This window comes from Panthera uncia (assembly GCF_023721935.1).
Source record: "Panthera uncia isolate 11264 chromosome B3 unlocalized genomic scaffold, Puncia_PCG_1.0 HiC_scaffold_1, whole genome shotgun sequence".
In the NCBI taxonomy this organism is placed as follows: Eukaryota; Metazoa; Chordata; class Mammalia; order Carnivora; family Felidae; genus Panthera; species Panthera uncia.
Window position 1 is genome coordinate 90,162,760 of NW_026057582.1, and position 22,138 is coordinate 90,184,897.

The window sequence follows — 22,138 nt, forward strand, 5'->3', positions numbered from 1 at the left end:
ATTCTAAACATTTAGATACCTGGAAAAATTTTAAGAATAGTCTAATTTAAATTTGAGGAAATTTGACTAACTCGGGAATTTATCTAGTCCATGTGAAGACACACGGTAGAATAAAAGTAATAATTAGCAATTTTCAGAGACCTTTATAATTTACAAAGTGATCATGTGACTCTTCTCCTGAGTCCTATCACGAAAATATATTGCTGTGTTCATTTTCAGATGAGGAAACTGAAATTCAGAGAAGTGAAGTAATTGTACAATGGCCACACAATGGAAACATGTCATAAATCACTAATTAAAAACAAAAAGAATTTATTAATAAAACATTCCAACATTAGTACTAGAGATTTTTAGATTAGAGATTAGAATGATGTTTCCATAAATACCCTAACAAGAATGTGTGCCTTTATATAAACGAAATTATCCATAATTTTTTGTATTTTTGTTTTCTTTTCTTAGGTCTGCAAAAACAAACATTTTAAGACAGATCTTATAAAATGTATTGGAAAAGGAAAGCAATGGTAAAAGGAACACAGTTGAGAAACACTCACTCCTATAGGCTGGTACTTCTGTGTAGTGAGTATCATATCCCATACCCTCTAGTGAAGATATGAGTCAGCTCTTAATATGTTCAGTATTTGGGGGAGTGGGTGGGTCGGAGGCAATGTAGAGATTCTAAATGGATAATTCAAAACCTACTCATAGCTGCCATTGGAATGTGTTTTATGCATGTAATTGAATATGGGTGTGACTTGTCTTTTGAAAAGTAAATTCAAGCAAAACCAGCAGATCATGCAGGCAACTGTCTGACCTGGCTTAGGAAGACAATGAGCTACACAAAGGCCAGAGTGACCCAGATGATGTTCTAAAAAACTCTCCAGTTTCAGGTCTCTAGAACTTAATCCAGAGGCTGTCGACACGCTGCCCATTACATGGAGAACGTGGCAACTCACCTTTCAACCGCCAACACATCTCTTCCCTGAAATCCAAACCAGAAGATTTCCCTCTCAGCTTGAGTGATAACAGCACTGTCCTCTCAACACTTTTGTAGCTCTGGGGAAGGTGTGATAGGGTTCGTGTTGCAAGCTATAATTAAGCAGAATGGGTGCCAAATACCAAAACAAAGCTTCAACACAGCAACAACCTTTAAGAAGAAAGTGATGCTCACTGGATAGCTGAGGGTATTTTAAAGTTAATGCTAATTTTATTTTTTTTTAACTTTTTTCATGTTTATTTTTGAGAGAGAGAGAGAGAGAGAGACAGAGCATGAGCGGGGGAGGGGCAGAGAGCAAGGGAGACACAGAATCTGAAGCAGGCTCCGGGCTCTGAGCTGTCAGCACAGAGCCTCACCACAGGCTCGAACCCATGAACCACGAGATCACGACCTGAGCTGAAGTCAGACACTCAACCGACTAAGCCACCCAGGTGCCCCACTAATTTTAAATGTAATAGTGGTACTATATTTATGCTTCTTAAAGAGTCGTATATTTTAGAGGTACATATTGAAATGGTCACAACAAATTAAATGGTTTTTCATGGGTTTACTTCAAAATAATCTCTGGCAGGGGAAAGAAGTGGATAAAAGAAGATTGACCATTAACTGATAAGGGCTAAACCTGGAGTTTCATTGCATTATTCTCTCTAGTTTTGTATATATTTGAAATTCTCCACCTTAAAAAGTAAAAAAAACAACTGAAGCAGCATGTGATCTAGTTCATTCTGATAGCCTTCCTCTCTACATGCCACCAGGGCAATACACGTTCTTCCTTTTTCATTCACTTGAAGACCTCCTTTTTTTTTTTTTTTTAAGTTTTACTTTTTTAAGTAATCTCTACACCCAACATGGGGCTCAAACTCACGACCCCAAGATCGAGAGTCGTGTGCTCTACTAACTGAGACAGTAAGGTGCCCCTTAAAGACCCACTGTTATCTGTTATCCAACTCAACATTCTTGAGTGGGATGGGGATCCCCATTTAGAAATAACAACAGTCCAGCGTGTCTGGGTGGCTCAGGTTAATTGTCCAACTCTTGGAATCGGCTCAGGTTGTGATCTCACAGTTTCATGAGTTCAAGCCCTGCACCAGGCTCTGCACTACCAGCGTAGAGCCTGCTTGGGATTCTCTCTCTCCCTTTCTCTCTGCTGCTTCCCCATTCACGCTGTCTTTGTCTCTCTTAAAATAAATAAATAAACTTAAAAAATAAAACATTAGAAATAATAACAGTACAACCCCAGCCTCTTTACCATCTTACACAAGTGGCAAGAACTAACCAAAGTTTTTCTCTAAATCTCAAGTATGCAGCTACCAAATAAGGTTAATGTTCATTAGACGAGGAATCTAAGGACAAAGGACTTAACCACACTCTTGCAAACAACTAAGCATGTTAGCCCAGGGGATGGGTTTCCTTAGGCATTACAACTACTTTTTGACATGATCCATTTTCATAAGGATCCCTTGTCTTTCCTTATGACCAACATAAACCCATCAGTTAACAAAAGATGAGTTTGAAGGAAAAGGGATTGATTTGTATCAGGTCCATCCATAAACGGACTGAATTTTGGCGCTCTGTTCACAAGTGGAAGAATTCTTATAGTCATGTGAAATATGAAAGAGAAGGAGGAAATCATTTAGCAAGGAACCCTGGTATGTTTTCTGACTCCTCAGTATGTGACAATATGTGTTTAACAACCTACTTTCAAGAAAGGGCCCAAATGCAAACGAGCAGAGGGAATCCATCCAAGGTCAAATTAATTAGACACTGTTGTCTAGAATTCTGTCAGATGTTCAAAAATTTCTATACGAAGTCAGAACTGCTGACGAAAAGAAAGAAAGAAAGAAAGAAAGAAAGAAAGAAAGAAAGAAAGAAAAGAAAAGAAAAATAGCTTGCATATTCTTGTAAGATTCCTGAAAGGTTTTCAAAAGGTTAAAAAGAAAAATTTATTTTGTTTTTGGGGTTTATTTTTTTCCTGGGAAGTTAGTAAAGCAGAGAAGATACCTGGTTGGTTGTTTGTTTTTATATTTTTGTTTTCTTATAAACTTCGATTGTATTGGTGACGGGGTGATTTACCCCAAAGAGATGAGAGATATTAGGTAATTTGAGCATTTTTAATGACAAACAGAAAAATAACTGTTATCTGTTTAAACTATTCCTTATTGAAAGCGCTCTTATTTCTACAGCCTGTGAATGAAAACGAAGCAACCACAACTTCCTAGGCTTTATTGCCAATCAGTTAACCAGAGGTTGGTATGTTAGGGTGCAGGGTATAGGAACTCTACCAAAGCATTGCCTAAATTAAAATAATGTATGTTTTTATTACACATTCCCAGATGCTTAGTAGTTTAATATCTCTTAAAGGTCGACTCTCATTAGAATCAAAGTGTAAATCATTAAAAGAAAATGAAAAACAAGATTTTCAGTTTCTCAAGAGAAATTGCACTCAGAAGAAAAACAACAACAAATAAGAATCCTTTGTACTGAATGAGCATTATGTTGCTGCAGGGCCTGAAGCCAAGGGAAGGGAACGCTCACTTGGACAGCAAAGGCCATGGCTCCTCTCAGAGGTGGCCAATCTGAGTCAGCCTGGCCCCAAATCACGTAAGATGGTCTGCCCACAAAGCACCCAGAGGGAACAGTAATGACAGAGTGAGTTGAGGGAGTTCTGGGTGTATGGAAAGGGAGCTTTCTCAGTTTGGGTGCAGATACTGTGTTTACCACCTAGTACCCCTTTACTTCTTTGAACCCATTCCACATGACTCAGGCCTGGCCCCCGAGTGCCCCATTTCTTTGGCCACAGTGATGGGCACGTGACAGGAGCGGTGCCAAAAGAAATGACCAGCAGGAAGGAGACAAGGCCTGTTCACCAGAGCTACCAATAAAAAAATACAAACTTCTCTGGAGGAGTTGAGGGGGCTATATGAATAAGAGATCACACTCAGTTAAGTTTATTTCCCAATAACGGTAACACAATTTGGGGGTAAGGGAAATTTAAAAATCAAAACTTTATCAGCACACTGTCTTTAGGTATAACCAGACCTCCAGAGGCAAAGTGAATTTCCATTAAAATGATATTTTCAAAATGTCTGAAGTTCAAGTTTGCCCCCTTTCCTTCTGAAGTAATCGGTTCCAAAATGAGAAAGCTGAAACTGTGGTCTCCAGATACCAATGGTTGTTTAACTTTTGGCTTTGGCCATAAAAATCCAGCCTCTTTGTATGACTCCAACCCCTCCATAACAGCATTATAATCATCCTCATCACCATAGCAAAACACATAAAACACTATACTAGGAACTTGAAGGGTATTATCTCCCTGAATGTTAGAACAACCCAGAAAGGTGAGCATTATAATCTCATTTTACAAGTGAAGAAATTGAGAGTCAAATAGATCAAGCCACTTGTCTGGGGTTCCTTCCTAGTAGGTGGTGGAGCCAGGATTTGCCTCCAGGCATGTCTATGTCCACACTTCCACTCCTCCCTAAAAACATGGCCAATGGTTATTAGCGTTCATTGAAAATGACTCCGCGCTCCTTTAAAATATAGTCTCACAAGCAATCCCACTGTACCCAGCTACCCACAACCAGGCTCAAATAGGAAACAGTGTGAAGTAATTATAACGTATACCCCAGCCACTAGCTCCGGGTTTTCATGACTGAGCTGCCAAATCACTCCTAGCCAACTCTTCAGGAAATGTTCAGACACTTTCTCAGATTCCAGCTAAAACATCAACGATGTGGCCCTAGGGAGTATAGAGCTCACAGGGTGGTAATGGGATATAAAATTTGCAAACTTGAGGTCAGTGGCCTAAACTCTGGGGTGTGAAGCAGCAGCAGTCCATGATAGATTAAAAACTATTTGTCGACTTGAAAGTTGCATATCAAGTCCCTCCTTGTAAAGCACTTGCCCACATCACCTTAGACATTAACCCCATCAGTAAGAGGAGAGAAAGATACTCCAGATGTAGTTCTGCCTAGAACCATTGGAAAGACTATAATATCAACAGACTTGATATGGGGTGTTCATTCTGAGAGTTAAACATTAGGTCTCGTTCAAATGCAGTTAACGCTCAAAAATAGTTGTCACTTGGCTTAGGCAGATGTTCTAAAATTATTGGGATAGATGATACAGAAGAAAGAACAAGAATTTAAGATTTGTGTTTCTTCATTGGCATGTTTCTTAATATAATCTAAAGTATAAATGAGTAGTTTAGACAACTGAGTCAGGCAAGTTAGAAGATAAGAGTCAGAGCTTACAGACCTAAAGTTGCTATGGCCTGTCCCAGGACATTTGACATTCTAATTGCCAGTTACAAGTGTGAGTGGGGTGCTGGTGGTAGGAGGTGGTGCTGCCCTTCAGATTCCCAGAGAAGCTTCCCCCTTCTTATTCTCCCACCCCCTACCTGGCTGCTCTCACCGGCCACTACTCCAATGGAAAGCCCCATCCTACTCAACCACGCCTAGTATGGAGGCTTCTGTTGACTTGCAAGGTAGCACTGAAGAGCTAAATTTCTAGTGCCCACCTTCCCATCAGGATTGACCACTGAGAGGCTGATGGCACTGCCTAAGGCCAAATAAACAAGAACAAGGCAAATGTCCTTGCCTACATAGTGCAGGAAGTGTGCTTATTTGAAGCACAGGTGAGGACTTCAAGACACCAATCACCCTTTCTAAGATATGAAGACAAAGAGGAGGTATAATCTTGTACCCAACAGTATACTTCTACTTAAATTGTCTCTTGCCACTGTGTGGCTCAGCTTCCACACCTATGAAGTAGGGAAGAAAATAAGTACCTTGAGCACTTTTTAATGAACTTTCTCTGGGCTTTGGTTTCAGCATCTGTAAGTTTCTAGACTTGGTCCCACTATGACACTAAGTTATAGTATTTTTTGTAAAGAGAGATGGTCTGACTATAAAGGAAGATCTGAGTCATAATTAACTATGCCAAAAAAAAAACCTTTCAAATAAGAACAGTCTTTAAAAGTTACCCATAAAAGGCACCAACCTGTTAGACTCTGATTATACAATCTTATAAATTAGTACCAATGGGTAGGAGAAATGGTGAACAATAAGCCATTATCCATAGGAAAAGGGGGATGCACCAAACTTTACATGGCACCATACACAGAAGTTCATCATACATGATGGATTAACCTGCTTTTCCACTGAATCCCTCTAAATGTTTTTTGCAGGGATCTTTTCTGACATCCAAGTGTCTTTCTTTTTATGGTCTAGAAGCTCCTCCAGAAGCCCTCAGTCCCCTGAGGAGGCTAGTTAAGGCCACAGGTCACCTGGAATGAGGGGGATGTCATTCACACCTGTAAGAATGCAGCACCTGCTCTGTCCAGCCCAGATCCCTGGCTGATAGCACTCTCCACCCTAGAATTTTCTCCCAATTGTCACCTCCCACCTCCTTTAATCCTTCTCCTTCCCTCTCCTAACAAAATCGTTATCTCTGCTTTTTCTTTTCAAACATCCCAAGACTGCCAAGTAAAAATTTTAAATTTTACTTGGAATTTATTTTTCTTAATGTTTTAACCCTTATTTAATATCTCTATCATCTCTATTTTATTTATAGCTCAGCTTCTGAAGTTACCTGCAAAGAGAAGAAAAGGAAGATGAGATGAGATGGTGATGATGATGATGATGATGATGATGGAAGAGGAAGAAAGGAAGAAGGAGGAGGAGGATGAAGAAAAGAAGGAGAAACTGTTGATGATAAAGAAGAAAAAAGAGGAAGGAGGCAAAGGAGAAGAAACAGAAAAACAAAAGAAAACAAACCCTGTCTCTGGAATACATTCCTTTGATTAATAGAGATATTCCTATACTTCAGTTCAAAACCACGAACTTAACAGCAGACATAATGTGTCCATAGGGCCCACATAAATCCTGTCTCCCAACACTAACATCATAAAATGGTTGTACTATATTTGGACTTAGATGTGTTTGGATACTTATATTTGAATGTAAGTATGACTGATGGTCTAGGAATTCACAACCCTTCAACAAAACACTGAACCAAATCACTTGTCTCAGGGAGCAGCTCCCCTAACTCGGAGCCTGCTTGCCGTCTGGAATACATCTTCGGCTGGGAATGGTGGAGATAGGGAATTTTCCTCTCTCCCTTCCGCTCGGAAGGGCTGAATAAATAGACTCAGCGATAATTTCAACAACAACAACAACAAAAAAAAAAACACTTGAGAAAGTGGTAAAGTCTCAAGAAATAAAAACTAGGATTCAATATAATAGAGCAGCAGAGCTACAATCCAAATTTGACAGTACTCCTCATGTTAATTTTATTTTATTAACGGTGTGACTACTCCATTTACGACAGAAATAACAGAGTTCAGTTCCCTATAATACCAACTATTGGCAATCGCATATCTATTTTTATTGGTCAGTTATAATCCCTGATTCCCCCAAAAATGTTTCTGAGGCAAATTACACCAACAGATATAAGAAAAGGAAGCTACTAACAGAAGCTGAAAGCAAACTCTCATACAGAAGGAAGGCAAAATACACAAAATACCTAAGTTAATAAATTAAAGTGATCACACATTAAATTTGTCCCTGTCTTAAAAGCTAAAGGAAAAGGCGGGGGGGGGGGGAACTTTAGGAGTCTGTTAATTCTCATATTTGAAAAAACAAAATTTGCCAGTTGAAGAGGAACTGTAATCTTATTCCTGGGTTGCATGAGTTCTTTAAATGCAGAAGTGTGGGCAAGCTAAGAACAATGTCGTTAACATTAATCTAACAGATCATGAAGATACGTTCTTCATGTAGCATTTTTCATTCGAAGTTACAGCAGCAAAATACAATGCAGTATCTCCAATGAAGAAGTAAGTCAATGGGACTTGATCAAGTTAGAGTTAAAACATCCGATCACCTTCTCAAAAACCTAATCCCTACTGTGGTAGCTAGTCTCCAAAGATGTCTCCCCACATTCCTCCCCCCTCTGCAGACACATGCTGGTGCACACATCAAGAGGTAGGGCTTATTAGTCCATGCCCTTGAGTCTGGATGAGGCCTGTGACTTGCATGGATTTCCAGGTCATGCCAGTCCAGGCGAAGTTTGAAGAAAGTCTAGTAGCTTCCATTTTTGTGCTCTTGGAATCCTGAGGTACACTGTGAAAAGTGTGGCTGTGCTGCTGGAGAGTCTATGTGGAGAGGACACGTGGAGAAGGAGACAATCTGAGACCATACGGAAGAGAACCGAGGAACCTAGCCGACACAGATAACACATCTGAGCCCCTCCAGCTAGCCCTCAGTCATTGAAGTCAGCTCCGTAGTCAACTCGTGGGGCTAAAGCATGTGACCAGAGGTCAAAAGGTTATTGTTCAACATCCAGGCCCAATAGACACTTAACCCTGAGCAAGGCCTGATAACTTCACCTGGCGCTCAGTTTCTCCATTTGAAAAAACACACTCAGTGGCTCCATCCCCAGGGACAGGCCCAGGCAGGAGGCCTCAGAGGAGAGCTTTAAAACTTGGAAAGCACCCAGCAGAGCCTGACAAGTGGCTCTTTGCTTCCTTTACTCCCCTCCTCTGTCCTTAGATTAACCACACCAAAGTAAACAGTACTGCAGGCTCCAGTCTACAGAACCAGAAATACACGTGAAGAAGTCATCTCGCTCACTCCAGCCCCATCAGACACTGTGGGAAGCAGAAACAAGATTCCCCACTGTGCCCTGTCCAAATTCCTGGCCTGCAGAATCATAAGAAATAATAAAATTGTTGTTGTTTTAAGCCACTAAGTTTGGGGTAACTTGTTACATAGCAATAAAAAAATCAAAACACTCACAAATGAAACTAGCTTGTTTCCTTATAGTAGAGGAACTAGGGATGCTTTGTTTCTCTTTAGTTTTTTATTAACGGTGCTATATCGTTTTTATGTATAGTAAGTTTTAAGGCGCATGGAGGTGGGGGCACCGTAGGTGTGTCCTCCCCTTTGCCTCTCCTCCTGACCAACCAAGTGGCCAAGTACTGCTCATGCTACTTCTAGAACGTCACATGAGCCTTCTCTTCCCCCACCTCCACTGCTCAGGCCATCAATCACTCTCACCCTGACCCCTCTATTAGCCTCCCAGTCCCCCTGACTCTGGCCTCCCTACCTCTAAGCCACACACCTTTCACACATCCACCAGAGCAGCAAAGATCTAATCACGCTCCCATCTTAGAATCCCATACTAGTTCACCATCCTCACCTTTCACAGCAATCAGATAGTAACATTTTGTGCCCTTTAGTCCCTCTCCCACTCCTGACGGTGTCACCATCTACGGACAAGCACAGGCAGTTGCATACTGCACAAATCCAGGGGGCACTACGTTCCTAGGCTACACTATGAAGTGTTCCCCTCGAAGGTGTGCAATGCAATCCCTGCCCAACTATAGTCGATGTCCCTCAGTCCCTTCACACGTTCCCTTCATAGCTTTTTCACTCAACTTTTTTCCTTATTTCTCTCCTCTATTTCCTCCAAGCTCTAATGTATGTAATTTACCTTACCAGTCAATCAAAACTGGTCAGTCAAAAATTGTCTATTGAACACTAACCACATACCCAGCTCCTCAGTATCCATAGTGATAAATAAAACAAACAAGAACTCTGCCTTCCAGAAGTTCTCAGTCCTAGTAGATAGTCACTTATTTATCACATAGACGAGAGGTCGGCAAATTTTTTCTGTAAAGGACCAAGTCGCAAATAATTTAGTTTTGCCAGCCACACATTGTCGTAACTACTCCACTCTGCAGCTGCAGCAGGAAAGCAGACGTCGATGATATATAAACAAATGGGCATGGCTTTGTTTCAATAAAATCTCATTTACACAAACAGGGCTTGGGTCACTGTTTGCCAACCCCTACCGACTTTCACCGTGAAGTCTTTTCTGATGAATCCTATTCCCACAGTGATGCTTCCCTTGGCATATGACTGCATTTGCCTTCATTAGATGTTGAGTCTTTCCCACAGCAATGATAGGGAAGATTCTGGGGAAAGGAAAGTATCAAGAGTATGGGAGAAAGAAATAAACTTACCAGGTATAAGATTTATTATAATTGAGAAGCAGTAAAATACACTGGTTAAGAGCACTGACTGTGAGGCCAGATTTCCCAACTCTGTCTCTTACTAGTTTATGTCACCAGAGGAATTACTGAAACTCTGTATCCCTCAATCTCCTCATCTATTAAATGGGCAAGCAGGTATAATCTTTCTCATAAAGAAGTTATACATTAAATGAATTAATGTATGTAAAGTGCAAACCTCAGTGATATACCAGAGCTTGCTAATATTTACCATTATTACTGCAATCTCATGTAAAAATTACATATTAATGGCTTTGAGCTTAAAGGCAACCATGGTAAAAAACGAAACATAAAAAATTAAATAATTTATCATGTTGGTTAAAAACTTAACACGCATTACAGTTTCCACTGAAAAGAGAAACATCTCTTCCAACTCTATTCTGACAAATTTTTCACATAGGACATGAGAACAAAAGATTCTGAATGACATCATGAGGAACGTGTCCCATTCAGAACCATGGGCAATGCAGGACAGTACCTGTGATGGTTACCTACCACCCTTAGTAAAAGTTCAAGGTATAATATAATATAATATAATATATTAATATAAATTAATATAATACTAAAATATATGTGCATCCAAAGACCTCACCAACTGTGACATTCTATGATTCCTTCTGTATTTTATTAGTGTCTTTGTAGAAATGTTAGGGAAAGTTTCTTGTTTGACAAATTTTAGTGTATTATTAACTATACTTGGGATATGTGAACTAGCACAAAGAATATTAGGAATTTTAAGTGGAATTTTACCAAAGTCTTAGTCCTACATTTTTGATCAGTGGAATGAAAAACCAAAACCATAACTAAAATTAATGGAGAAAGAAAACTTAATATTAAGAATTTGTCCTTAAAATTTAACCTTTGTGCCTCGGCTCTCACAGCCATAAAAGCTAATAAAAGGACCCATCCAACAGAAATGCTGTGAGCATCAAATGAGTTATCAGATGGAAAACACTGAGAACAGCGCCCGGGACATAAATGTCATCTAAAAGTCACCTACTAGTGCTATAATTGTTGTTGTCATTTCTGGGTTTTTTTAAGGTGTTTTTTATTTATTTATTTTGTGGGGGGCAGTGGCAGAAAGAGGGAGAGACAGAATCCCAAGCAGGCCCCGCACTGTCAGCACAGAGCCTGATGCGAGGCTCGATCTCATGGATCATACGATCATGACCTGAGCCAAAATCAAGAGTTGGATGGTTAACCAACTGAGCTACCCAGGCGTCCTGCTGTTATTTGTTTTTACTTAATCCTACACCCCATGCCCTCTGCTACCTTCCCACTGACTCCTGGTCCTTCCCATAATGGATTTGAATTTTCCTACCAAATGTGAAGCTCCTGCAGGCTACAGGCTGGATGTCTCTGCATTCCACAGAGCTAAATTCAGGCTGGCCTTCAATCAAGGCTTCCTGAATTAATGAACTCTTTGAAATCCCATCTAATGATCAGTTAGTGTTAAAATCTTATGATAGGAGTCCTGCCTTTGATGATTTTACAATCTGATGGGAAAATGAAGCTTAACAACGGCTGCCATATAACTCCGGCCTGATTTCAGCCTTCTTAAAAAAAATTTCATGGAAAAAAATTCTAAGTTGCATCAGTAGGGCCCATTTGTGGGATTGGTTTCTAGATGCAAAGAAATTGTTAATATAGTTTCCTTCTATTTCCAAAAAATATTTGAAATCTTATATTCATATCAAAACAAAGGTTAAACTTCACAAATTGGTTGTTTGTTTTATTGAAGGGAAAAGCAAACAAAGTCTGGGTAAATACCCTAATAATCTGTTCAGTATTTTGCTTGATAAGCGTCATTGGCCTAATAATATAATCTTTTTAATCATCAGCCACACAAGACAACAAAGGAATATTTCAATGATCTTTAGAATTCCTAATAAGCTTGGAGGGATGTCTGCACTTCCTTTTCCATCAGCCTCGACCTCATCTCACGGTAGGCTGATATATGTTTTAGTTAACATGCAATACCAACAACTTACGCGTTTTTGTAAACAACCTCTATGTCTTAAATGCTACAAAATGAGTCATAACGTAAATCAGTATTTTGTGTCCATCTTCTAATTTAAAATGTGGAGTTGCTAAAAACTTCTATTTAAAAATATCTTTTTTTTAAAGGTATTGCAATATTTTAGCTTAACCTTTTCAATAAATACAAAGACAAACCATACCACTGCAGGAGTCTTTTCCCCATATTATTAGCCTACCTGACTTCAGATGAAGTCTTAAAGTCCTCTTTGTAAAGTAAATGGACTTTATAAAGTCTACAGAACTTTGTGTCCCCTGTTAAAGTTCTTTATTTGCATAACAGACTTCAGTGTAATTAATCCCTTGGAGTTTGCCAGCACATAATCTACCCTGTGTACCAACTGTCCCGTGTGGATTTTTCTGGTAACAAGACCTCTGGAAAAAATAAACAAACAAAGACAAAAAAAGTACGCAATAGGGGACAAATTATGTGAAATACATCCAGTGTCATACACTTATAAACCAGGCAACAAGGATAGAAATTCTCAATCTGTCTTATCAGATTTGGGAAAAATGGGTTTCACTCTAAAGACTTTTTTCCCCTTTGACAGGAAACTGCAATATTTCTCTATTTCAGAGCTAAAGCAAAAGGTAATATTAATAATATTTATTATATATAACACATAACATAATAATATATATTATAATACAATATATTATAATATAAATCTATAAATATGATAATATATTATATATAATATATATGCATTATATATAACATAAATATTTATTTATTAGGATAAATGGTTCCTAAATACTGCTATTCAAGTAGAGCTGTGTGTTTTTTTAAATCAAATAGTCTCCCACACATTTGGCCTAATCACAGAAGTTAAGAATTCAGCTGAGAAACATTCTTGTGAACTGAAATTCGAACAATAAATCTAGGATTTTATTGTTTCTCATAAAGTCGCTTCACACATGTTAAGCAGTGCCCCAGTCAAAGGAAAACTACTATACATGTATTATTTGAAAACATTTTTGAAGCTTCCAAAATTCTCCTTTCAAAATAGAGAAAAATGCGATTTTTGCAGAGTGAATGGGGACCACACTCATTCCATAAAAAAAAGGATTTCCTGTAAAAACAGAAATTGGCAATTTCGTCTAAGAAAACACAGCGAAAGCTGGGAAGAAACTTGAGGATGCTTAAATTTCCACTGTGGAACAACTTCTGTTGCCCAGTGGGAAGGGGAAAACACACACACACACACACACACACACACACACACACACACACACAAAACACCTGCAAGAGGATGGAAGAGAAGAAGACAAGCTAGAACTACAGTCTCTGAGGGGGAAAAGTTAGGCACATCCCCAGTCTGTGAGGCGGGGTGCGAACAGGAAAGGGATACATATCCCAAGAAGATGACCAAGGCAAATTCCGTAGTCACCTGTCACATCCAAGAAAGACAAGGAGGTACTGGTGGAAGAGACGAGATGAGTGCACAGTGGACACTGGTGAGTTTAAAGCACATTTTAACCAGAGGAAATATTAGTGAGGTGCTGAAAGTTGCTGCCACCAACTGGGCATCAGGCAGACTTGGGGTTACAAATCACTTTCACTTCAGAAATTGTGCATTTCCATCAAAATGGTCAACAGGTTTTACTGCAGTCAAAGAGGTTAGTTTTGAAGCTGGCAATATTTTAACTAGCAAAAAATAGAAATTTTAAGCAATAACTGGAAAAACGTTACCCACAAATGCTTTTCCTGATGATTTATACAGCAGGGCATGGTTAAAAGACTTATTCATGGGAGACTAAGAGCCATAAGCAGAGAAAATACCTTTTAAATGCTATTCAAATTTAAAAGCAGAATTGGTACTTATTTAAAATCTACGGGAAAACCTTTTCTCCAGAAGTTCTACTTTTATTAACTTATACCACATATAAATTTACACATGTACACATATAGGCATGTAGGAGAATTTGGAAATAGCAAAAAAAAAGAATAATATAATCCAGAGAGCCATCATTAGGGAACTGTTCCAGCCATGTATGGTATTCTTTGCACCAAGAGAATGCACAAGGTAGATCCATATGAATAACAGATGGAGGCACTAAAGATATATAGAAGTGAGCAAGGTTCAGAACAGTATGTACAGTATATTGCATGTATTAAATAGGATACGCAGTATACATATACGTATATGTATGTACGTGTATACAAATATATATCTCAATATGCATACATATGCCTATAATAGTTTTACAAAAATGGTGTCTGAGAGGTAAGAAGGAAAGACTTTTAACTGTATATCCTTTTAAATTATTACTTTTTTACCTCCCCATATATCTATATCTATATATCTACATATACCTATAAAACCTTATAGATAACATGAGAAGCCTAAAAATAAAAACCTTTATATTAGTATATGATATATTACACAGCAAATGTTAACTATAATTATTTTTCAAATGTTTATGTAAAGTCTTATAGATAACATAAGAATGAGGCACACTCATAATCACTGTTCTATTAATAACACGTTTTTAGGAAGGCTCTACGAATAGCTCGCAATAGAGTAACATCTATGTTAGTAACCAAATACTATGAAGGACACAGAGAGGTGTTGCCCTGTAATCGTAAAAAAAAAAAAAAAAAAAAAAAGGAAAACCCAAGAGAAATAAGTGGTGGTATGAGCAAATCTATGGACATTCTGTTAAGCAACAAAGTAAAGCTCAGTTTCTGTTTTCACATTGGGTTTGTGCCTCCCAAGGAAACAGGCTGGTTGGTGTTAGCACAGAGATGAGACAAATGTCTGGCTGGGCCTGATGTCTCCCTGCAGACTTTCATCCACAAATTTAAACCCCACTTCCTTTCTTCCTATAGGAGCAATGCCATTGAGCTGAGCTATTATGATAATATATATAGCAGAGATTTTTTTTTTTTTTAAGGAAAAATACTAGACTAAATCAGGTCCTTTTGAGAACGTATGAAAATCAGAGTTTTAGTCCATGTGTTGAACTTGCCATGGGCCTTGCACAGCAATGCATGTCTGCTGTCTAATCAGAATCAGGCTTAACATGATAAGCAAATTTCCTTTCCTGCACTGTTGGAATCCTGGATTTATTTTCCACAAAGGCCAAGATGGAACTAAATTAATCATAACTATTTCCCGGGGCCAGAAAATCGTGCATATTTTACCGCAGCCGAAGTGCTTGGCCCTGGCAATCACCTTGTCCCTGGTCTAGACCAAGACTCAAAAACTGGTCCATTCAGTTTACTGCATTTTTTCCTTCCTCCACCTAGGCCATACAAACACAAATTTTATTACATATATCTCATTAAAATATCCCATAACAAAAAGGAATAAAGGAAACGTTCAGCCGCATATCAGATTGGACACCATCACCTGATGACTCGGGATCATATAATCAAGCTACAGAGTTACTCAAAAAGAAGCAACAATGAGAATCAAAAGAACCTCTGTATGTGCATACTGTCTGGGGTCATTTCACAGACTCCTCCAAGGAGATAAAATTTACAGTTTATCCTACTACTTCTACGGGGGCTTGAATTTAAACAATCTCATAAGGACAGATTTTTCGTTCAATCTGAACAATTTTAAGGGAAATATATTCCCACCCTTCTTCAATTCAGGGAACTGACAGTCCTTATACCATCAACCTGCCTAGTGTAAATACTTCCTGCTGAAACATTTCCTGTAATAGGGACTTTAGGAAGCCTGGGAAATGCTCAATTCCATGTACATCACACATACATCACCGGTTAAAAACACCCGTTTAAGGCCGTCCACATAAGCATGACTGCCCCCAATGAAATGAAGAGCCCGTGAGAACCCAAAAGAACCCAAGTTCTCAAAAAGTTGCCCTGCTCTGCTTCCAGTGCAGACATCACAAAGGCAGTATCAACCAGAAAATTCAGTCCGTAATTTTCATAAGCATAACTCGGTGGAGAGCCAACCATTGACTGTGTCTTCTCTGCCTGTCATTAGAATCCCTTCCCCTCCTTACCCCCTCACCAAAAGAGCATCTGCAAAGGTGCCCACGAGGCAAGCACTCTGCCCTGAACACAACCGGAATTGGCCTGAAGGGAAAGGAATGGGCTTCTCCTCGCCTCTCAGTGGCAGCTCCTCCCCTTCTTCCTCAAAAAACCCTTCTCGCCTCCAAAAATCGGCCTCGACAATGGCCCAAGATTCCTTTTCACCATGACATCTCCTCTGGGGCAGCAATCTTTAAAGCGTTGCAGCAAAGCGGTTTAGCCTCGAACTGGGCGAGGGCCGGACACCCCCTGCACTTCTAAGGTAGCCCCAGGAGACCTTCTCAAGGATCTTTCAGGTGTCAAGAATCGGCCCTGTCCGTTCCCTCTGGATCGTGATACTCGGGAGAAGAGGGAGGGGAGACCCACGCCAAAGGAGCTGGCCCGTTCCATTACCCTTTAAGCGCGTCGTGTCCTCCGCCGCCTCTTCTCTTGGCCCGGCTGGCTCTGGTTTCCTTCACGTTCCCAGCCTCCAAATTGGCGTCGGCCCCATGGCTCGTGTAGGACGCTAAGAGCACGGTAAATCCCAGGACGACCTCCAGCAGCCCTCCTCGCCGCATGATGCCGCGCGGCCGCCGGCTCCCGCAGCCTCTCGCCGCGCCCCGGGCTCGATCCGCGGCCGCCGCTGCGCCCTAAAGCGCGCCGCGCCGCCGGGGTCCCGCTCTCCCGCCGCCCGTCCCCCGGGCCGGGCTCCTCCCGCCTTCTCCAGGCGCTGCTCCCACTTCAGGCGGCCCCTGCCAGCTGCAACAGACAAATCGCCGAGGCGGGGGAGACGTTCAGGGCATCGGGATGCTGAAGCCTTGGGGTCCCCATTCCCGAGCCCAGCCCGCGCGCCGCCTGAGCGTGGCGCAGTTACTTTGGGTAAGTGAAGACCGTTTGGTCCACAGCTGGCCGACAAGCCCAGGCCCCCGCCGGCCGCGGCTCCAGCCAGCCTCTCGGCCTCCCGGACGCCGCCTGAAAAGCGCGCCTCAAAGCACCCATGTCCCGAGCGGTTCGAAACCCCGGAGCCGGCTCGCTGGGTTTATTTTTTTTTAATGGCACGAAAGGCGCGCGATGCGCGCTTGAACGCCCCAACTTCCCTGACTGCCCTCTCCGCCAAGCCGCGGGGCTGGAAACCCGCCGCGCCGTCCCCGGCCGGCTCCGGGCGCTGCCACCGCCCCCCGAGCATCTGACGCGGAGCCCGGCACCGGGAGCCCCGGGCCAGGAAGCTGTCAGGCAGGGGAGGGCCGGCGCCAGCTGTGGACGTTCCGGGACAGCCCCTCACCCAGTCCCTGTCCCTGCCCTCGGCGCGGCGCAAACGCAAAAGCCTCCGTGGCTGCAGCTCCAGCCCCCGGTGGCCGCCCGACCCCTGTCGGGACCCTGGCTGCACCCACTGGAGAAGCGGCGGCTCCGGCTCCTGAGGCGGCGGCGGCTGTTCCTCGGTCCTGCCCGCGGCAGCCGCTGCCCCGCTCCGCCCGCAGCTGTCCCAGCTGTGGCCGCCTGTCCGCCTGTGGCACCCACAGTCTCTGCCGCGGCTCCCGCGGCCCCCTCCTTTCCCCACCTCTTCAAGTATCGTCTGCGCAGCGGTTTCTCGCGAGAGAAATACTTTTTTAAAAAAAAGAAAGAAAAAGAAAATGACACCCCCTCCTACATCCCCCTCATCGCCACCCCACCCCTCGGCCCCATCCATCCTCCCTTTCCACTCCCCTTTGCCAGCCACCGCCTCGGCGCGGGGGCCTCGCTCGCTCGCAGGATTAGCGCAGCTGGGAGGAGACAGAGGTGATCAGGTTCTGCCCGGCCTGGGATTTTTCGTTTTGGGGTGAGGAGCTGGGGGGATGGCAAGAAGTGGAGTAGCGGTTTAGCCCTCTCTGCCGCTGGGAGGTCTAGACCCGAGATTAGCCTCTCCCGTGATCTGGGAAGCCCGGCCGGCGCGGAAAGCTGTGCCACCTGCACCAAGAACGCGCGTTGGAGACGGCGGCACCGGAGGCCCCGGCGACCCCGGCGCGAGAGGAGACGCGTCCTGGCTGCCCGCGCCTCCCCGGCGCCGCCTCACTGCTCCTCTCTGGCCGGGCGCGCAGCGGAGACCCGAGTCCGGGAGGCTGGGGCAGGGCGCGTCGCGGGGCCGCGGCACAGGGAGCTGCAGGGGCTGGTGTGCGGGCGTGGAAGGTTTCGCCGCCGCTGGCACATGCCCCCTGGACGTCGAGAGCCCACTCGAGGCAGCTCTTCTGAGGCTCACTTCAAGGCACGCAGGATGAATCCAAGATGCTCCAAGTGTCTGAGTGCGAGTCCTCTGATTCCGAGGCCTGTGAATGTTGCAAGCTGAGATTTGGGATGGGGGTGGTAAAGCAATGGTCCTCCTGCCCAGCCCACAGCTAAGATTGGGCTTCTCCTAGACAATCCTAGCTCACCTCCCCAAACACACACACACACACACACACACACACACACACACACGGCTGCCTTTCCAGGACGAGCAAGGCACAGTGACTTTGGAGAATACAGTATTTACAGCATCCTTATATAGATAAGGCCCAGTGTTCCCTGTACATTGTAAAGGTTTCGGAAGGCAGGAAATCGCACCGTGGGCCCTGGCGGCTGGAACTAGAGACCCCAGAAAATCCCCGTGTAGCAGCCACAGCTGTCAAGCCAGAAGAAAAAGAACTCAGCACAAACAGGAACCTTGTTGAAGGGGGCTTTCCTTATTCGCAACTGTTTGTGCCTAGATAATAGGGTACAAGGACCTGGGCAAGTTATTTACTTTCCGATTGTAAGATGGAAATAATGTTGACCACGCAGAATTATAATGGCGATGGCAAGTGTACTTAAAGATGAAAACAGTGAAACTGTCAAAAATATGAGTCCATTTGAAGTCATAGTCCTAGAAGTATGTGGTCTACTTTAAAGTCTCACCTGTAAAACTTCTCTTAGATTAATGAGTTGGAGGCTTGGTCACACATCCTTGATTGAGTAGAGGAGATCATTCATCCAAGATGTATTTACTGAGCACCAGCTATGTACCAATTGGTGCATGATTGAACCTGGCTTCTTGGTGAGCAAGGCAGAATGTTTGTTTTGTTTTGTTTCGTTTTCCCTCACAAAGCAGAGTCTACAGGGAAACTTAGCTTGAAAAAATAATGACCCAATTGTTAAATGCAATGAGGAAGAAATACTGGATGCTTGCTTGGAGGATATATAACAGAGGTACTTCACCTAGGTTGAGACTGAACAGGGAAAGCTTTCCTGAGGAAATGAGGTTAAGCTGAAACACATAACTCGACTTACGGTAGTAGCTCTCAACCCTGGCTATACAGTAGAATGACCTGAGACCTTAAAATAAATCTGACACCATGACCCAGCCCCAGGAGGTTCTGCCTAAATAGCCGAGAATGGAGACTTAACGTGGGCATTTTTTAAAAGCTCCCTAGGTAGGGAAAGGTAGGGGAGTTTTTCAGACTGGAAAAAGCATCTGTGCAGAGGAACCATGGCTCAGAGAAGCAGGGCTGTTGGAGATCCAGGAAGGGCCCACAATGCTCTGAACTGTTTTGCACCCTCTGGAGAATCTGGAAACTCTGCCTGCTTTCCCTGCACTCCAGCAACATGTGAGACACTATAATCTCTCTTACAATCTCCCGCTTAGTGACATGTTGTACAGCAGCAACTGAACACAGGCTTTTCTAAGGCTTTTGCCCACAAAACAAAGAGAAAACCCTGGTGCCCTGCAGGCTCCTTTCCAACATTTCTGAACATTTCTATTATGTACTCCTAACTCAACCCCAAAATGCCTTCCAGAGTTTCACCTCTGAGGGAGAGATTTACATTAAAGCTTGCTTCTTGCCTTTGCCCTTCTTTAAAAAAAAATTTTAATGTTTATTGATTGAGAGAGAGAGAGAGATGTTTATTTTTGAAAGAGAGAGAAAGAAGAGTAGAGGAGGGGCAGAGAGAGAGGGAGACACAGAATCTGAAGCAGAGCTGTCAGCACTGAGCCCGACATGGGGCTTGAACCCACAAACTGAGATCATGACCTGAGCCGAACTCGGACACTCAACCTACTGAGCCATCCAAGCGCCCTTGCCTTTGCCCTTTTTGTCCTCCTATTTTTTTTTTTTTTTTTGGACTCCTCCTTCAGTAGAGCAAGGACTTTCTACTTCCTTTTTATATTGGTTGGGAGCTCTGTGCCCCACAAACTCCCCTTTTTGGGACTAGGTCTCATGGCTTAACCATAGGGATTAAGAGAAAAAAAAATCCTGATCATTGAAAGAGAAATGCACTTTTAAATAGGTAAGAAATAGTCCCATTATCTAGGCAATCAGCATATATTAGAGCAGCATGTTACCAGTAATAAAATTCAGTATGAAATACAGAAAATCATGTCTTTGCAATAAGATTTTTCTCAATGCCTGCTGATTCAGGAGCCACCTCTCATTAAACTTATCACAGTTTCTAACACTGGTTGTAAAATAAGTCAACAGGCTAGAATTCCCTTCTTCCTCCTCCTCATTTCAAAGAATTCTACCCATCGTAAGTGAACCTGCTCAAATTCCTCAAATTCATGAGGAATTTTTGCTCATGATTCTCTTGTTCAAACTTCATTGCACCCAACTTAATCATTCATTTTATAATGTATTAATTATAATATATAATTATAGTATGTACCCGTATGTCAAGCACTATGTTAGGCATTGACAACTAGAATATTTATATATTGTTTTGGTGAACTATAATTTTTTTCTTCAATTGTCATAATTATTGTATTTTCTGTCCTGAAAACTTAGAAAAGATAACTACTTTGTTGGCTTTGTTTGATCAGTTAGAATCTTCTGGCATTTTTGCTTCCAGACCACTCCCATTACTTTATATCTACTGAATAAATATCTGTGTCAGCAGTCTCTGTCTATAAGAAAACTAACTCTGGACAATTTAAACAAAAAGAAATTGCTTAAAGTATTATCAGATTGTGATACGGCTCATTGAACCTGACTCTGGAATAAAATGGGAACCAATGCAGATCTGGGTAGATGCAGCAGAAACAAATGGAGAACCTATTCAAAGTAATACTGTTTGGGTGAATAAATTCCAACCATTTTGATCCTTCTGCCATCCCTCCTAGGGTTCAAATTCAAGGCCAGGTCCCAATTGGCCTAGCTAGTTTAAGGAACCTGCCCACAACCCTGGCCAGGGGATGATGAACATCTTGATGCATTGTCCTAACAAGATGCATGCCATGACCAAAACACTATTACCAAAAACTGGGGCACTGATACTTGTCAGACACACACACACACACACACACACACACACACACACACACTGTCCAGATGTCCCTGCACAATCTCAAGAGCTTTCAAGGATGTTCTGAGTAAACTGAGATAAACCATTTCTAAGAGAATAAGAATACTCTAAAATCAAATTCTAGGTCTTTTAATGAAAACTAAATCATTACTTCATGAAATGAGTTAACTAAAGACTCTCATGTGGCCCTAATTCCTTCCATTGATGGTGGCACATAGATCTTTCATAATACAACCAGTTATATCATCAAAAACTATCTTTGGGCACTGGGGTGGCTCAGTCAGTTAAGCGTCTGACTTCTGCTCAGGTCATGATTTCATGGTTCATGAGTTCGAGCCTCACGTCGGGCTCTGTGCTGACAGCTCAGAGCCTGGACCCTGCTTCGGATTCTGTGTGTGTCTCTCTCTGTCCCTTCCCCACTCATATTCTGACTCTCTCTCTTAAAAATAAACATTTTAAAAATTTTTAAAAAAAACTAGCTCTGGAGTGTTGAGTGTTATACTGAGTGTTGTAGAATTTTGAAGTTACAAAAATATAATGCATATATGATAGTAGCAGAAATAATACCTACTTATATCAGAAAACAATACCTAATCTCATACATAATCTCATTTGATCCTGACCACAATTTTATGGTAGATTGCAAAATATTTCCTATCATCTTTCATCAAGAAGTAAAGACTATTTCCCAACCCTTTGAACCTGAGCTGGTCTGTGGCTTCCCTTAACCAATAGAAATATGGTAGGAGTGACATTGTATGAC

At 42.1% G+C, this 22,138-nt stretch overlaps 1 protein-coding gene across 2 annotated transcripts in view; it reads right to left on the minus strand.

The window, feature by feature from the left end:
- Positions 1-17,565, minus strand: part of FBN1 (fibrillin 1) — a 711,751-nt gene extending 694,186 nt beyond the window's left edge. For both annotated transcript variants that reach the window (XR_007453814.1, XM_049613586.1), the window contains exons 1-2: positions 17,481-17,565; positions 16,504-16,848 (exon numbers count right to left, since the gene is read on the minus strand). Coding sequence is in view for 1 of the 2 variants with exons in the window: in XM_049613586.1 (XP_049469543.1) it covers positions 16,504-16,667 (164 nt within the window). In the remaining variant the exon portion in view is untranslated. The remainder of the gene's footprint in view (positions 1-16,503; positions 16,849-17,480) is intronic.
- Between the last annotated feature and the right edge of the window lie 4,573 nt (positions 17,566-22,138).